At 38.2% G+C, this 16088-nt stretch overlaps 1 protein-coding gene across 1 annotated transcript in view; it reads left to right on the top strand.

The window, feature by feature from the left end:
- Positions 1-16030, top strand: part of CCDC57 (coiled-coil domain containing 57) — a 27829-nt gene extending 11799 nt beyond the window's left edge. Inside the window, exons 6-11 of the mRNA XM_036394855.1 lie at positions 609-709; positions 4013-4241; positions 4886-5022; positions 8700-8822; positions 9202-9421; positions 15249-16030. Of these exons, the coding sequence (XP_036250748.1) occupies positions 609-709; positions 4013-4241; positions 4886-5022; positions 8700-8822; positions 9202-9421; positions 15249-15472 (1034 nt within the window). The 3' untranslated portion in view covers positions 15473-16030. The remainder of the gene's footprint in view (positions 1-608; positions 710-4012; positions 4242-4885; positions 5023-8699; positions 8823-9201; positions 9422-15248) is intronic.
- Positions 16031-16088: the final 58 nt, after the last annotated feature.

Raw genomic sequence — 16088 nt, 5'->3', positions numbered from 1 at the left:
ATCTTTTAAGATCTCCTAGTCCAAACCCCCTTGCCATGGTGGTTTACAGTCCATTTACAGTATATCTACTGAAGTGGTGTACAAAAGGAGGTTCAGGGGGAACTTAATACTATCTACAACTACCTGAAAGGGAGTTGTTGTGAGGTGGGGATCAGTCTCTGTTTCCTAGTAATAAGCAATAGGACAACAGAAATAACCTCAAGTTATGCCAGAGGAAATTTAGATTGGATATTTTTAATTAAATATTAATAATTATTAAATATTAAATACTTAAGTATTAAAATTTTCTTTTTGAAAAGGCTTATTCAAACATTAGCACAACCTGCCCAGGGAAATGGTTGAGTTGCCATCCCTGGAGGTGTTTAAAAGGCATGTATGTGTGTGTGGACATTTGAAGACGTGGTTTAGTGGAGGACTTGGCAGTGTTAGGTCACTGGTTTCACTTGATGATTTTAAAGGTCTTTTCCGACCTAAATCTATGGTTTTATGATTCTGTAACTAGACAAACTAGACATTTATATGCATAAGACAGTGTTCTGAAGCAGCTCTTGCTATGAAAGCCTAAACTCTATAAATACATATGCATTCCTATTATACTCCTCTTTTAGGTTCGTTAAACACAAACAAAATTTCAACTGGAACCACACTGAGCAACATCAAAGTCAGTTCAACTAAGTTGGATTGTTTAGTAAACCCAGACACAGAAGAGGTATGTTGAGGTTTAAACTACCTAAAAATATCTGTATGTATGTGCGTGTGTGTAATTAAATACCTAGTGTATTATTATTGTTTGAGTACGTATTATAAATGGAAGTAATAAGTGCTTATGTGATTGGTCAGATGGGAGCCAGCAAAGATTTTTTTAGCCAAACTTACTCTTATTCTTTCTAGTCAATAAATTGTGACTAGCCAACCCTTGGCACAAGTCACTTCTGATCTTGCAAGCTAGTCTTGATGGGTTTTTTTTCCTACTTGCAAATGCTTAAACTACTGTGTGTCACTGCTTCAGGTTTTCCATTGCAAATCCATATTTTAATGCTGAATTACTTATGCTTTATATGTACAGACACGTAGCAAATAGGGGATATGCAGGCCAAAACTTCAAGTGAATAAAATGCTGGAATTGTAGTTGATGCTGTCTTCACTGAAGTTGGACTATTGTTTCTTGCCTATTTTTTTGGTCTGCTTTATTTTTAGTTTCTCAGTACATAACAAGCCTTCTTAGACATAGACTGAGCTGAAAGCAGTCCTGAAAATATCTTAAAAACAATGGGCAATACTTCATTTTACTTTCTTATGGGATTTTACAAGTGCTTATCATTAGCACTTTTCTACTCTTTGTCTGTGCTTCTTACATTTATTTAATAATTGCATACTAAGGATGTACTTAGGGCCATGAAGAATTGCAGCCAAAAATATTTCTACCTCAGGGAGCTCAGAATCTGTTGAGCAATAATGGTAACTAAACATAGGGGTGCAGGTGAAGTCAGTAAGCAAGCCATATAGTGATAGTTTTCTTTTTTCCATTTAAAATAACAGAGTTTCTGTGATTATAATCTGGAAATTATAGGCTCCAGCGCTAAAGAAGAAGAGGAAAGTTTATTGTGGAAACTGGTAAAAATAGCATGTAAACTTTTGCTTGTACATATATTTTTCTATTTGTCTTTTGTATCAGCTCTGAGGAGAGTTCTTCTTCCCACTCTTCTTTAGTATCCATCTTTTCAGTGTTTTCTGTTTTGTACTGCAGAATTTTGCTCTGGACATAGACCTAAAGGTTAAAAGATTTCTGAGTTCCACTCCTAATTCCACAGCTTACAGTCTGAAAAAAAAAATGTTCTGTGCAATGCTGTGGAATATTTTTCTGAAAAGTTCAGGGAAAATAAGTTAAAGCAAATGGCATGCCTTGCCCCAGCCAGGTGATGTGCTTTTGTCTTTTGATCCGGTGAAGGTGATCCACAGTGTGACAGCCAGTGGTCCCATGACTGGTCATTACCTTCACCTTGCTTTATGTTAAGCTTTAGTATGTCAATTTGACCAATGAAGGTAGACTGTAATGATTTCACACTCACACACACACAATCACACAGAATCACTGGGTTGGAAGAGCCCTTCAAGATCATCGAGTCCAACTGAGCCCCAACACCTCAACTAAACCCTGGCACCCAGTGCCACATCCAGGCTTTTTTTTAAACACATCCAGGGATGGTGACTCTACCACCTCCCCAGCCAGGCCATTCCAGAACTTTATCACCCTTTCTGTAAAGAACTTTTTCCTAATATCTATCCTATATTTTCCTTGGTGCAGCTTAAGGCTGTGTGCTCTCTGCCAGTTGCTGCCTGGTGAAAGAGACCAACCCCACCTGACTACAACCTCCTTTCAGGAGCTGCTAGAGAGTGATGAGGTCACCTCTGAGTCTCCTTTTCTCCAGGCTGAGCACCCCCAGCTCCCTCAGTGGTTCCTGCAGGGTTTGTGCTCCCAGCTCCTCTCCAGCCTCATTGCCTCCTCTGGATGTGCTCGAGCATCCCAATGTCCTTCCCAAACTGAGGGGCCAGAACTGGACACAGCACTCGAGGTGAAGCCCCACCAGTGCTGAGTACAGGGGAAGGATGACCTCCCTGCTCCTGCTGGCCACGCCATTCCTGATGCAGGCCAGGATGCCATTGGCCTTCTTGGCCACCAGGGCACACTGCTGGCTCATGTTCAGTTTGCTGTCAGCAGCACCCCCAGGTCTCTTTCTGCCTGGGCACTGTCCAGCCACACTGTCCCCAGCCTAGAACGCTGCAGGGGGTTATTGTGGCCAAATGCAGGACTCAGCGCTTGGATTTATTAAACATGACTTTATTGGATTCTGCTCATCCTTCCAATCATTCCAGGTCTCTTGCAGAACCCTCTTACCTTCCAGCAGATCAACACATGCTCCCAGCTACTTGTGTCACTTGCTTTTATACAAACCGCTAGATATGTGTCAAAGTGCAGTTTATTTTTCCTTTCACTTTGGTGTCTTAGAATTTTTAGACTCTAGTCCTGCACTAATTTCTCTACCTTTCTCCCCCATACTCTTTGTAGGCCTGCATGCTTTCTCAGTAAGTTCTCAAGAGCCTTCCTTTTAATGGTAAAACTATCCAAAGAAATAAGAGCATGGGAGTTGCATGGCACAATAAGGCAACAATGGTTTGGTTTTTTTCTCAGTATGGATAATAGCTTTCAATGTGTACTTCTTGAATCATAGTGTTTAGGGTGGTTTAGTTGAAAACTGATTTGGATTGCACAGTTAGCTAGTTTATATGTAAAAGAGTAAACATTCCAATGAGTAATTGTAAAACAATTTTAGTGCATGTGATACATTTAGATACTTATGGCAATGTGTGAAATATAAAATCATTATAGGGAGTTGACTGTTCAGTGAATGATGACTATTTAAATGGCTATCAAGAAGTCTCCTCTGAGGGGGCTGAAAGAAGACAGACAGACCTTGAAAAACAAGGATGCGATCTTTTGGGTATATACCTTACCACTACGTGTATGTGCAGGTGGACTCAGGTTGACAAAAACAAAACACTGTAGAATCTTTACTTTTCAGTAAATGTTTTAAGTTATATCTACCCCCTTTTGTTTTTATGTACAAATGATAAAACAATGTACACAATGATTAAACAAAGAAGGATTTGTAGCAGATTGCTATTTGGTATGAAGAACTTTTTTCCACATTTTGTCTTAAAATTAAGTGCTTTTTAGTTAACAGTTATACAGTGTTTATCCTATGTGTATTATTTTACGCTTACAGTTGACAATATCTGTGGGAATGTCTCAGGCTGTTACAGTGTTTTGCTCCACAGTTTAATTTGCCCTATACAGCTAAAAAATCTGGAAAATGGGCCCGAAAAAATGAACTGTAGCCTTCAATTTTACACTTTTTCTTCAGCTGACCTCTCAGGCATATTTGTACAAATCTCTGAACCTGCAGACCGCATTTTCAAAATATTTATTATAAGCATTATCTGTTTTATTTAGGGGCCAGAACCCAAAGTTCTTGAAGAAAATATGGTCAATTTTGGACAACAGCTACCTGATGTAGGTACTGGTAATGGTTGTCAATATAGTGTCAAACACACTCTACAAGGAATGCAAAATAAACTCAAGGAAGCAGCAAGAAAAATTTCAATTCTGAGGCTAGAAAAGCGGCAGCTGATTGAAATGGGAAACAGACTCAGGGCAGAACTTGGAATGGTGTTAAAGGAAGGTAAATTTATTCTAAAGAAAAGTGCTAGCTTATATATTTAGAATAAAATGGACAGGGAATCAGTTCATCCTCTGAGCTGGAGAAAGCTAGGCTTCATTATGAAAAAACGGTGCTGGACCTTACTGATCCTTGATCTACATAGCTCATGTGAGACTGTGGTACTAATCCTTGCAAGTAAGATTATCCTGTGATAGGAGATGCTAAGATAGAACAAAAGTCTGTGTAGTGACTTTTGCTGATAAACATCTTAGATGAAGAACTCTCTGGTGCGTCGATGTCAGTGTGGGAACTGGAACTTGAAGACTTTGTTTATGAGCAGAAAAGAGGTATTGCATCTCTTGGAATAAAAACTAATGCTTTAGGAAAGTGGAAGAGAAAGCAGAATAAGTTTACTGTAAAGTAAACTTGAATTAAAAGTATATATAATGTAAAAAGATTTCAGTGTGGATATCTAAGTTCCAGGCAGAGTTTTTCTGGCAATGAAATAAAGGGAAAAAGCATGAGGCCCATTTCTGCATTTGCAATGAGAAGGCCTGTGTTCTGTGGTTCATTTATTTCTACTGTAAACACTTGCTGGAAATGCAGTGTGGTTGACAAAATATCAACAAAGAATGCCTTCCTCAGTATATTCTCTCTTTTTGTAGGAGTCTGGCATCCTGTTAGCTCTAAACACTGCACAGTTTGTGTTGCCTCTGGTAGTCTTCTTCCAAGAGAACTTGTCAAAAGAACACAGTGTCAGCTATCAGTTCTAAAGCATCTACAGCACAGACTCACAACACAGGTAATTATATGCTGTTTAAAATTTAGCGATAATAAGCCATTAAGCCAGTTCTGATTCCGTTAATATTAAACCATTAAACCTAAAATTCTGCATTCAAATTACCCTGACTGCGTTTAGCTCAAATCTATCTTTGGAAGATTCTGTAGAATCATTGCATATCTGGAGCTGGAGGGAACCCATGAGGATCTTTGCACCCTGATGTCACACAGGACAACCTAGAAGTTAAGCCATTTAAGTTAGGGGCATTGTCCCAACTGTTTTTTGAACACAGAAAGGCTTGGGGCCATGACCACCCCCTGGGGAGATTGTTCCACTGCTTGACCACCCTCTCAGGGAAGAATTGTCTGAATTTTCCCTGATGCAGATTTAAGCCATTCCTCCACATCCTATCACCAGACACAAAAAAAAAAAAATCAGCACTTCCTACTCTCCCATCATGGAAGGAAGTTATAGAGAGCAATGAGGTCATCTGCCAGCCACTTCTGTTTTAAGCTGAACAAGCCAAGTATCCCCAGCCACTCCTCATAAATCTAGCCATCTAACCTTTTCACCATCTTTGTTGCCCTCCTTTGGACTTTGTTTCTAATATTTTTATATTCTTCTCATATTGTGGAGCCCAAAAGTGCACACAGTACTTGAGGTAAAGCCATATCAATGCTGAGCATAGTGGGACATTAGCTTCTTTTGGCCAGTTAGCTGTGCTGTGCTTAACACACTGAAGACACAGCTGGCACTCCTGGCCACCAGGATGCACTGTTGACTCATGTTGAGCTTGCCAACAATCAAACCCCCAGATCCCTTTCTTCAGGGCTGCCCTTCAGCCTCTTGTCCCTCAAATGTATACAGTCCATGCCTGTAGTCCCAGGTACAGAATCCAGCTTTTTTGCTCTCATTAAATTTCATGCAGTTGGTGATTACCAAGCATTACAGTCTATTGAGGTCTCTTTGTAAGGTCTCTCTACCCAGAAGGGAATCAATGAGTCCTTCTCATTTAGTATCATCAGCCAACTTAGTGCACACTCAACTCATTCATCCAGGTCATTGATCAAAGACTGGAGAGAATTGACCCTAAAATCGAGCCCTGGCAAACACCATTAGTGACTGGCCACAAGCCAGATGGTTCCCCATAAGTTTAAAGGGTTTGGGACTTCAAAAGTAATATTTTTAAACCTGATCTTCAACCAAGGTATTTCAGAAACAAATGTATTTATGCAGTGTAAATGCAATCCTAAATTACAAATTTCGTAAGGTTTTTTACTTTTAACTGAGCAGGAAAGGCTGTTTGAAGGATTTGCACTATGTTCTAACATAAACTTTAAAATGATTAATCAGTCAGGGTATTTCCAAATACTCACAGTGGTGGGATTTTAAAGCACCCATGTCCAAATAACTGTAATAGCACCTTTTCCATTTATAAAAGCAAGATATATAGTTAACCTGTCTCATATATTTTGTAATTAAAATGCAACCTTTAATAGTTAAATTGCAGCTTTTATCAGAGAGACTAATGAAAGAAATCCTGGCCTCCCTAGTAGTTAGTGGCAGACCTCCCAGTAACTTCGATAGTCAGGATTTCACTTGTACTTGACTTAATTGATCAGCAGATTTGTTCCTGTGAGAATTGAGTCAGAGCAGTTGATTGTTGTTGTAGTTTTGAAGGCAGTAAACAGTGTTCTTTTAGAAAGGGTGAGGTTGTTGCTCTGAGGTATAAAACTCCAGTAGAATTATTAACCAAGTTTAGCTGGGGAAACACTTCCTCTGGGAACCACTCTGGGCAAGTTGTTCCAGGGTTTGGTCACCCTCACAATAAAGAAGGCTGTCATTTGGTTTGGGTTTTCTTCCCCCTTATATTTAAGCAAGGTGTCCTGTACTTACCTTTTTGCTCATTATTCCTTGGTCTTCCACCGTATACCACTGAGATGTCTCCAACTCAGTCATCTTTATCTCCTTATAACATCCTCATCAGATGCTTATACATGTTGAAAAGATTAATCTGTCTCTTCTGGAGACCAGCAAGGCCAGCTGCCCCAACCTCTTCTTCTACATCCAATGTTCCAATTCACTGATCATCTTTTTGGCTGTTTGCTATTTTGTGGAATGCCTCAGCGTGCTTGTGTATTTATAATTTTTTCTGTATGCTTGTGATCATCTCATAAACCTAAAGTCGCAAGTTTGGCATCCTTTGCTCACTTGAACTTTCAGTTCTCTGTTTCAGAAATAGTGACCTGTTTATTAAATGCTAACACTGGAAATAATTTTTACAAAGAAATTCAGGTTCAGCAAACCACTTGAGGAGACCTCTTGTGACCTGCTTGTTTCATCTGTGCACTGCTGGGATTAAGGTCTGAAAAAAAAATTGGCTAAATGGTTATACTAAACATACATAAAAGTGACTTCCAGATCTGGGCAAAATTACCAAAATTCAAAACCACTTTTTTTTTCCTTTTCCACCTCTTTAATTATTCTTTCTTTCATAGCTTGCCTTAGAACTTTGCTGACTCTCAAATTAAGACCAATGAATAGTCAAATCCGTCCATCCCAATCTTCTCTTGCCTTATTTTTAATGAGCAAGATACTGTGTTTGTATTTTTCTACATAAATCGTGTCTCCCATGTTCTGTTAAAAATCATTAAAGATGATTCTTACTTTTGTAAGAATAAATAGATTTTTAAAATACAGTATGACTATGGCACTTGGAGAGGTAGAATTTGACTGTGAGTTGCCAGATGGTGAGCTAAACGCTGGGAGTAGTAGTTCAACCTCTTCAGCTGATGGGTTGCTTGGAGGTCATGGCTGAAATGGCTGTCATTGAGGATCTTTCCACCTCTGGAACCTTTGAGTTCATCATTTGTCTATACTAGAAAGGATAGCCCTTCTTACATGCAAGCTCATACTCTCATTCCAGGCTGCTCTTTACTCAGAATATATCTGCTGAGGCTTCAGCTCCTACACAAAAGCTGAGCTCCAGGTTGACTTTCCAAAGAATACTATTATTCTAGTTTGGGTGTTTTGATTCTAGGTGATCCTCTTACTGGCCAGGCTACATTTGCTCCTGCATTCCAAGATCTTTATCCTTATAAAAAACCAAGAAAATTTATTACTGTCAAAGCTACAGGAATTTTACTGTCAATTACTTTATGTGATGGGCTCACGTTTTGTTTCTTTGGTCTTAATTACATAGCAGAAGACTTCGGTGTTTATTTGCATCTCCTTTGACAGGGCTGAAGCAGTTTTCTTTTCATCAAATCTCACTTTAGTTGCTACAAGTTCAAAGTTGGTGAAACTTTGAAAGGTAAATTTGTTCATTTTGGCTGCTGACGATTTACTTTTCCATAGCTGCTTTATTTCAGTTGGGGTTTTAGGTATTGTTTTGGAGTTTTTCTTCTGTAATTTAATCACAGGAAAATATGAAAGTGAAGAAGGACCCTGATGATGTAAGCTTGAGCAACAAGCAAGGTGATAGTAAAAGCACCAGGAAATGTAGATATTGAACAGATTTGATACTAGGTTTATTATAAAGATAGTTTGACCCTGTTGATCTGAAGAGAACAGAATTTCATTTAATATTATTTATAACTGATTATTTTAAATCTAGCAGTGTAACAGCAAACTGAGCTATAAGGATGTTAGTTTTAGGGAGCATGAGTTACTTGTGTTAATGTAATATTTCACATTAGGAGCTGCAGTGCACAAGGCAACAGCATCCTTCAAGGTTCTCTTCTCTTACTGCCTGCTCTAGCTTAAAGGAAGAAGAAGCTCCAAGCAGCTGTGGAGAAGAAACAGAATTACCACCCAGTGAGGTACAGTGCAGTTTTATGATCAATGTAATTCACCCTCATTTGGCTTTTTCAATTTGAATTGCTGAACAGTCATCTCCTCAAAGACTTAAAAACCTATGTCTTTCTAAATGCGTTGTCTTTTTTATGCATTGTTCCTGTACAAAATAGTATTTGTTAACACTAAATAAACTAGGGTTTCTCAATCACTGCCATGATGTTGTAATTAATCTTCTTGTACAACCTTTCAAAATTAAAAATAATAATTTTCTTTTGTCTTGCCTCTTGCCGAAACCCTCTTTCTTTCCAAGTCCAAGATGCCACTATGAAATGTAACCAATTTTCTGATCTCTTTGATGTGAAAAGTATGTATGTCTGTAAGATTGTGTTTGAATTTGAACAGGTTTGGATAGATTTCTCTATTGAAAATCATGGGCCAGATACATTCTCAGCAACAAAGGAAGATACAACCACAGAGATTGTTCAAACTCAGCTGCTCAGTCAGAGTCCTAGTCATGTCCAACAGGTTCAGCTTTCTTCATCTAGAATGCAAAATTTCTGTCAAATTTTAGATACGGGATCAAGCCATTCTCTACTCAGTCCTCGAAAGAACACCAGCCGGGGTAAGCCTGCTTTGTAAAGTAGTCACAATATTTGCTTCTTCTAGAAATGTGGAATTACGGTGGATTCTGTTGTCGTTCACTAATTCTTTTACATACTGCTCCTGAATGAGTTACTTGAAGGGAATTTCACAGTTGCCAGCAGAAGTAAGAATTAAGAGGAATGTCTATATAGCTGTCTGGTTTAAATGCCTTCATTGCAAATACTTCTTCACTGTTTTAAAGTACTCCTGTAGAATGCAAATTTTGTTTTGACATAGTCTAAAACTTAGCTGGGGCAGATATAAATATGTCTGTTTGAGAACTGTACACTCATATTCATATGCGATTAATCACATACAGACTGCAGGAACTGGATTAAGGGAAGTGATTTGTTCCCCTAAATTTGACACTTGTGAGGCCACTGTGTCCACCTTTGGACCCTGTTGTACAAAAGTGTGACAAACTGGAGTCCAGTGGAGAGTCACTGAATGGCTGGGGCATGGGAACACATTACATGAGAAGAGGTTTAGAGAACTGGGTTGTTCAGTGTAGAGGAGAGTAGGTGAGTGGTCTGATTGGTGCTTTTTGACTCTCCGGTGAGGGATTTTGGAGAAGACAGAACCAGACTCCTAGAGATGCACAGTGAAAAGTGGCAAATGGACACAAGCTGTGTCAAAATACATTCTGAGCAGGGAGTGATAAGCACTGTGACATTTCACCCACAGGTCCTATCCAGCCTATGTTACATCTATTTTTAAACCAGTGTATGAAGGCAATGAACCATCTTTAATAGCTCACAAGAAAAAATAATACTTAAAAGGGCTTTCAAAATGAAGAGTGGATTATAAGTGTATTTATTCACAACAGCAGTGCATTGCAGGGACAAAGTAATGTGCATTGACAGACCTGTAGGACTGGAATGGACATAGTGCTGACATTCATGATTCTCGTGCTGTTTTTGTGAGTCTAGGACTGAAATAGGAAGAGCATTTCAGGCCAGGCCTATATTGACAGGATAAGCAAAAGGATAGGATGTCTTTGAAACATTACTGATAGTGCCATGCAGTTTCGTGCTGTTGGATGTGTGATGCAACAGCTCTGGCAGCCTTACAAGGACATCAGTTTCTTAATGTCTAGAAATTTCCAGCCACTGTTGCAAAACCTCATGTAGATTTTCGGGGATCCAGAAATAGCAAAAGGGACAGAGGATACTGCCAACGTGGAACAAGTGAAATGTGAATCAATAAGGGATAATATTTTCCTAAGACCAAGTTTAATTTGATCTCTGCATCCAGATTTATATGAGGCATACCACAGTGGAACTTCTTACTCAACATGCAGGCCCTGAAATACTGCATTGCAAGAATACGATTTTTAAACAATCTATTTTGCTGCTTAGCTTTCTCCTCCAGGAAAAGGTGTCCTTAATTCCACTGGACTGAATTCTGTATTTCAGAAAAAAAATTATGAAAGCAAAATCTTTCTCTTTTTTTGGAACAACATCATCTTAGAAGCATTGTATACAAAATTTTCAAATTCTGCTTCTGCTTCTGATTTTTAGCAGAGGCTTGTATTATTTTTCAGGCCTGAGCTATGGAAATTAATTCAATCTTTCCTGTTTAAAACCACTCACTTGAATTTAATATATTCATTAAATACATTGTTACAGTGGATAGAACTGTCATTGAGACGGAGTGACTTGGAACTGGGCTTTCAGGTACTAGTGACGCATACAGACACTTGGAAGCTCAGTGGCAAAAAATGATTTGCAGCAAAGCATGCAAGTTAGTTTGCTTATTCAAACCTTTTTTTTTTTTCCCAAGTTCAACTCTGTCCAAATTGGTAACACCAGCAGATGTGTTTTGTGGGAATTTCTGGTGAAACGAATTGTAGCTTGAAAATTATTTTTCTGAACCTGTTAAACAGTTTCATTTTTTTCATGTTACATGTACCAAACAGCCTACTGGCACTCAAAATGGTTGGCATGTCAGGTAAGCCCTGCAATTTGCTGTATTTCCAACCTATTACACAATGCAATGACTAAATGTGTTTTGAAGAGTTAATGACTACATCTGAATTACTGAAGTGGACTGTTATATACTTTATTCATTTCACCATCAAATTCAGACCTTGTGTAAGCTTCCAAGCAAGTCAAAAGTCTATGAGATATTTTAATTTTCTCTCTCCTTACTCTACCTGCTAATTTTCAGTTTACTGTAAAAATTAGATGGATTTCATAGCTTGTATGTTAATTCTGCAGATAAGTAGAAGGAAGATGTTTAGAAGGATCATAAGTCCCTTCTTCAGGTATTTTTATTGTTCTGTATTATTGAAAGAAAAAGAACCTCCTAGTGATAGACAGATACAAGCCATGATGATATTAAAAGGCTACAAAGGATGCATAGGCTGTACAAATAAAAATACACCTCTGTATTTCTTTACTTTTTAAATGCTCTATCCCAGAGTTTGAGAGCAAGTGGAGATTTTGATTGGTGATCCACATCATATGCACCTTGAATGCTGACAACAAGCCACCCTCAAAGGAAAGTAGAGCCTTTTTTGATTTTAGAGTAAATGTTAGGCAGGAGGAGGGGAAGATTTGTAAAATATTTAGAAAATGGAAATGCATTTTCTTCTATTTATCTTGATAAGTTTACTATTCTATTTGCTGTTGAAGATACCAGTTTTTCAGAGGGGAAAAAAGCAAACATCACCTATTGAAGTTCAGCTGTAATACTGCATTTAGCATGAAGCCAGTACTGTGAAGGGTTCTGTGTGGTACTGTGTGAAATGCTCCTTATCAGCTCCAATCAGCTACCCTTGGGTTAGCAGAGGCTGGGGTCAGTGCAGGGGGATTAAGGGTCTAAGGCAAGCTGTGTCCCCACTAGTCATTTGACTTATACATATTTAGTATAGATGAAACTTTGTATTTTCACATCCCACAATACATTTTTGAGAAACCCCACCACCACAAGTATTCAGAACCCTGTCCTCAGTTTAATAATTTGGGTTTACATTGTAGCCTAACAAAGAACAGGAGCGAGCTGCTTTGAGGTAAAGTAACTTTTTTTATTTACTACTTGAGTTTAGATAGGGGAGTTTCTTGTACTTAATTCTCACTGTAACTTGTGAGCTCTGTCATCTGAAATTCCACACTTCATGGATCAAAAGTTATCTTAAGTGTTTCCACACTAGACAGAATTTCAACAGCTTTGACATCACTGACAGTTCTAAGAGCAATCCATGTGGGTAAAAAGCTGGCCAGAGAATGAATCTGGTAAAATATTAACAAACAGAAACAGTGCTCTGGCTCGGGCTTCATTCCAGCTCCAATCAGAGAAAAACTCATGATCTCTTTTCTGCATTACGTGAAACTTCATCTTTGAAGTGTTTCACAAATATTAACTAATGCCCTAGCTACATTTTCTTCGTTTCTATGTTCTTCTCCTGAATAGGAACTTGTTTGAGTTGGTGTTCCTTCAGAAGCACTGTTAGCCATAAGCAAAGATCTAGTGACAAATTTCTTAAATGAAACTTCCATATGACGAAATTTCAGTTTGCCTATACAACATGCCTGCATATATCTCTTTTATCCTGAGGGAAAAAAAATCTATGAATGTTCATTTCTGACTGAAGTTAGCACACATCAAATGGAAGATATGTTAAGCATTTCAATACACTGAACAGTTCCATTTTCAAAAGCAGTTTAGATGCTTAGCTATGATCTTGCTAGCTCTGGTCACCATGGTCACTTCTGAAGTAAATTGCAGGCTTGTAAATTAGGTGTGTTTTTTCATAGGTGCGCAAACCAAGCTACAGCATTTAAAGAGTATTTCTAATTCTGGGTACTGATTCTTTATCTTTTCCTAATTTTTGGAACTAACCTTACAAGTTTGCGGTGGTTGATTTTAAATTTCTGTGTTAGTACACATTTTTGACAGTCCAAAACTTAAAAATAGCCATGTAGAATGCTTGTACTCTGTGCTGTTGTTCCAAATACCTAACTAAGAAGCCTTTACTAGTTACAACTGTAGTTTCTCTACTAATGACAGGAGACAAGCATACAGAAGTCTTCACAGGAAGGGATGCATGTCATGCATTGGTGCTTGGTTACTTTGCCTTTAGAATTACACAATTAGGGCCTCCCACATTAATTTATGAAAGTCATCCCCTTGGGTGAATACAAAAGGCCCTTGAAAACGGAGTATTTTAAAAAACAGACTGTCTGTAAGCAGTGTTAACTGTGTGCTATGGAGCACTGGATCTGCTCATTCCTGTTGTTTAGACCACCCACAAGAAGTAGTATTATTCTACTGCTGTTCCTGTTCAAGACAGTAATGTTCGAAGCAATACCTTTCAGACACTGCTGCCTGCACTTTTTAGAATGGTTGATGTTGTGAAATTCTGCTTTCTTATCTGCCAGATGTGGGAGAGGTATTCTAATGATTAAAGTCCATTTCCCATGCAGGAAAATACACCCAACGATCTTCATGGGCTCAAGCATCCTCTTCCATACCTTCTACATCTGTAGGAAACCACTAGGTGGCAAGCTGAACCACAGGATGTCACATCCACAGCTCAGGAGTCCACTGAGCTTTGGTCACCAAGCTGATTCAGTGCAGAGATCACACACAGGAGTGAACAGCTGGTTCAAGCTAAGCCAGTGTATAAAAATTAGTTTGAAAAGTGTCGTGTTTTGACATTAGCCACAGTGTCATGCTTGGCACAGAGCTATAAACCTTCAATCGATCAATCCATTCCGTAATTCAGGAACATGTTGTATTTCCTTTTATGTAGAATTTTGTTTAGACTTCCTACCATGTTCAATGGACTTTAAAAATTTACTTTCTCCTACTAGTAACTGATCTTTGTGCATTTGTGCACCTTTTATTGCTGTGATTGAGTAGTATCTGGGACTGCAGACTGATGCTTATAAAATTAAACCAGTACAGAATACTCTAGAGTGTGCCATCACAGGTTTATTATGACTACTTCTGCTGTCTGATTTGTCTCTCCATAGAAAATCTGAAGTTAAAGTCTCAATGCCTTGAAAAATAAGGGTTAAGTGCCTGGAGCCAAACACCTGTAAATATTACCTATAGTTTACAGTGAATAATGCGAATGAACAGTTCCACTTATCTTACCTAAAGAAACCCATGATAAGACTGAAGTTCAGTTAGTTGGAGATAATAATTTTTGGAGAATTATGTGAGAACTGCAAGATGTGCTCTGACTGGTATTAGGACCAGTCCCACTGCTTCCTAAACAAAGATGTTTCTTTTTGAGTTAGTCCTTTTTGTAAAGACAGATATTTTAGATAACAAAACCAAATATTTACATACTAAATGCTTTCCTAAATGAAAGAAGATTGAAAAAAGACCCAAAAGATAATGGTAGCTTTGTCAAGCCAACAGAGTTACCTCTGAGTCTTTTATATTGTGCATATCCAAACACATTTTCTCAAAATGGAGAGAAAGGTAAACTTGTAAAATATGATGTTTTAAAACAGCTGAACAGATAGGTATTGCTTGACTTGAGCTGTTACACTGACCTTCCAGCTGTCTTCCTCTCTTAAGCAGTCTGATGCTCATGGAGAATGAACATGTACAGATGAAGGGGGGATTGAACAGAAGATACTGTGTTATACCATCAGTATGGCAAGCCTTAATGGACTGTTCTGGGCTCCTATGTACAGAAATGGTCCTGGTAATATAAGATTTTGACAATGTGACACTATGGCAGCAGTATATTTAGAGGAAAAGAGTAAACCAGCTCTCTTCAACTATTAAATCTCATAATTGAATACAAGCATAACTACAAAGTATTTTTCTGTCTGTTTTTTGAGCAGGGGAGTTTGAAGTTGTACATTCAATCAAGCAATCTGAAGAATTTTGGCAAAATGTCAAAGCCAAGGATAAACTTGAAACATCAGCTGAAGATTTGACAGTCAGAGGAACAAGGCTGGAAGTTCAGCAGAAGTTAAAATCCAGGAGTTTGTTTTGTGCTCATCTATTAAAACCAAAAATCTCTTCCAGCATGACAAAAATCCGCAATTACAATATTAAAGACTGATTTCTATGTTGTCAGCATGTTGTAGGTTCACACTTGCTTTGAACTTACTTTGACATCTCTATATCAGGTCTAATTATCAGCCTCGGTTTTGTATGTCAGATTGAGATATTTGCAGCCAGAAGAGAGAATAAATACCCTGTTTCATACAGTGAAGCCTAAAATAAAGGGTTAATCTGTGTGCATTATGAGGTTACAGTCTTCATTGTTGATACTGATTTATTTTAATTATATATGTTAAGATTTTCTTGCATCATGGATTTAGAAATGCTCAGTTAACACATAGGTAAAGCCTTGTGCCTTCAGGCAGGACTTGCAGGACTTCAGCAGATGTTTTGTTGAGAAACCGTAGATGTGATTTAAGCTTAGAAGTGGGATGCCTCAACCTACTTGTCTTCTAAATAACAATGCAACCGTTAATCCTGTGCAGCTATCTTTCCACTTGATAGAAAGGGGTTTCAAAAGATTGCATCTGAGTCTGTATTATTTTTCATCTTCTGTAGCTCTTTCCACTTGTTCAGAGAGCATGAAAGAATATAAAATTAAATTTCTATTGTCACACCTGTGATTGTATTTTCCCTTGACAAGAGATTGTATGGACTTCAAAGCAGTGAGAAAC

The sequence above is a fragment of the Molothrus ater genome, chromosome 19 (genome assembly GCF_012460135.2).
Source record: "Molothrus ater isolate BHLD 08-10-18 breed brown headed cowbird chromosome 19, BPBGC_Mater_1.1, whole genome shotgun sequence".
Lineage (NCBI taxonomy): Eukaryota > Metazoa > Chordata > Aves > Passeriformes > Icteridae > Molothrus > Molothrus ater.
This window is presented reverse-complemented; position numbering and strand designations above follow the sequence as displayed.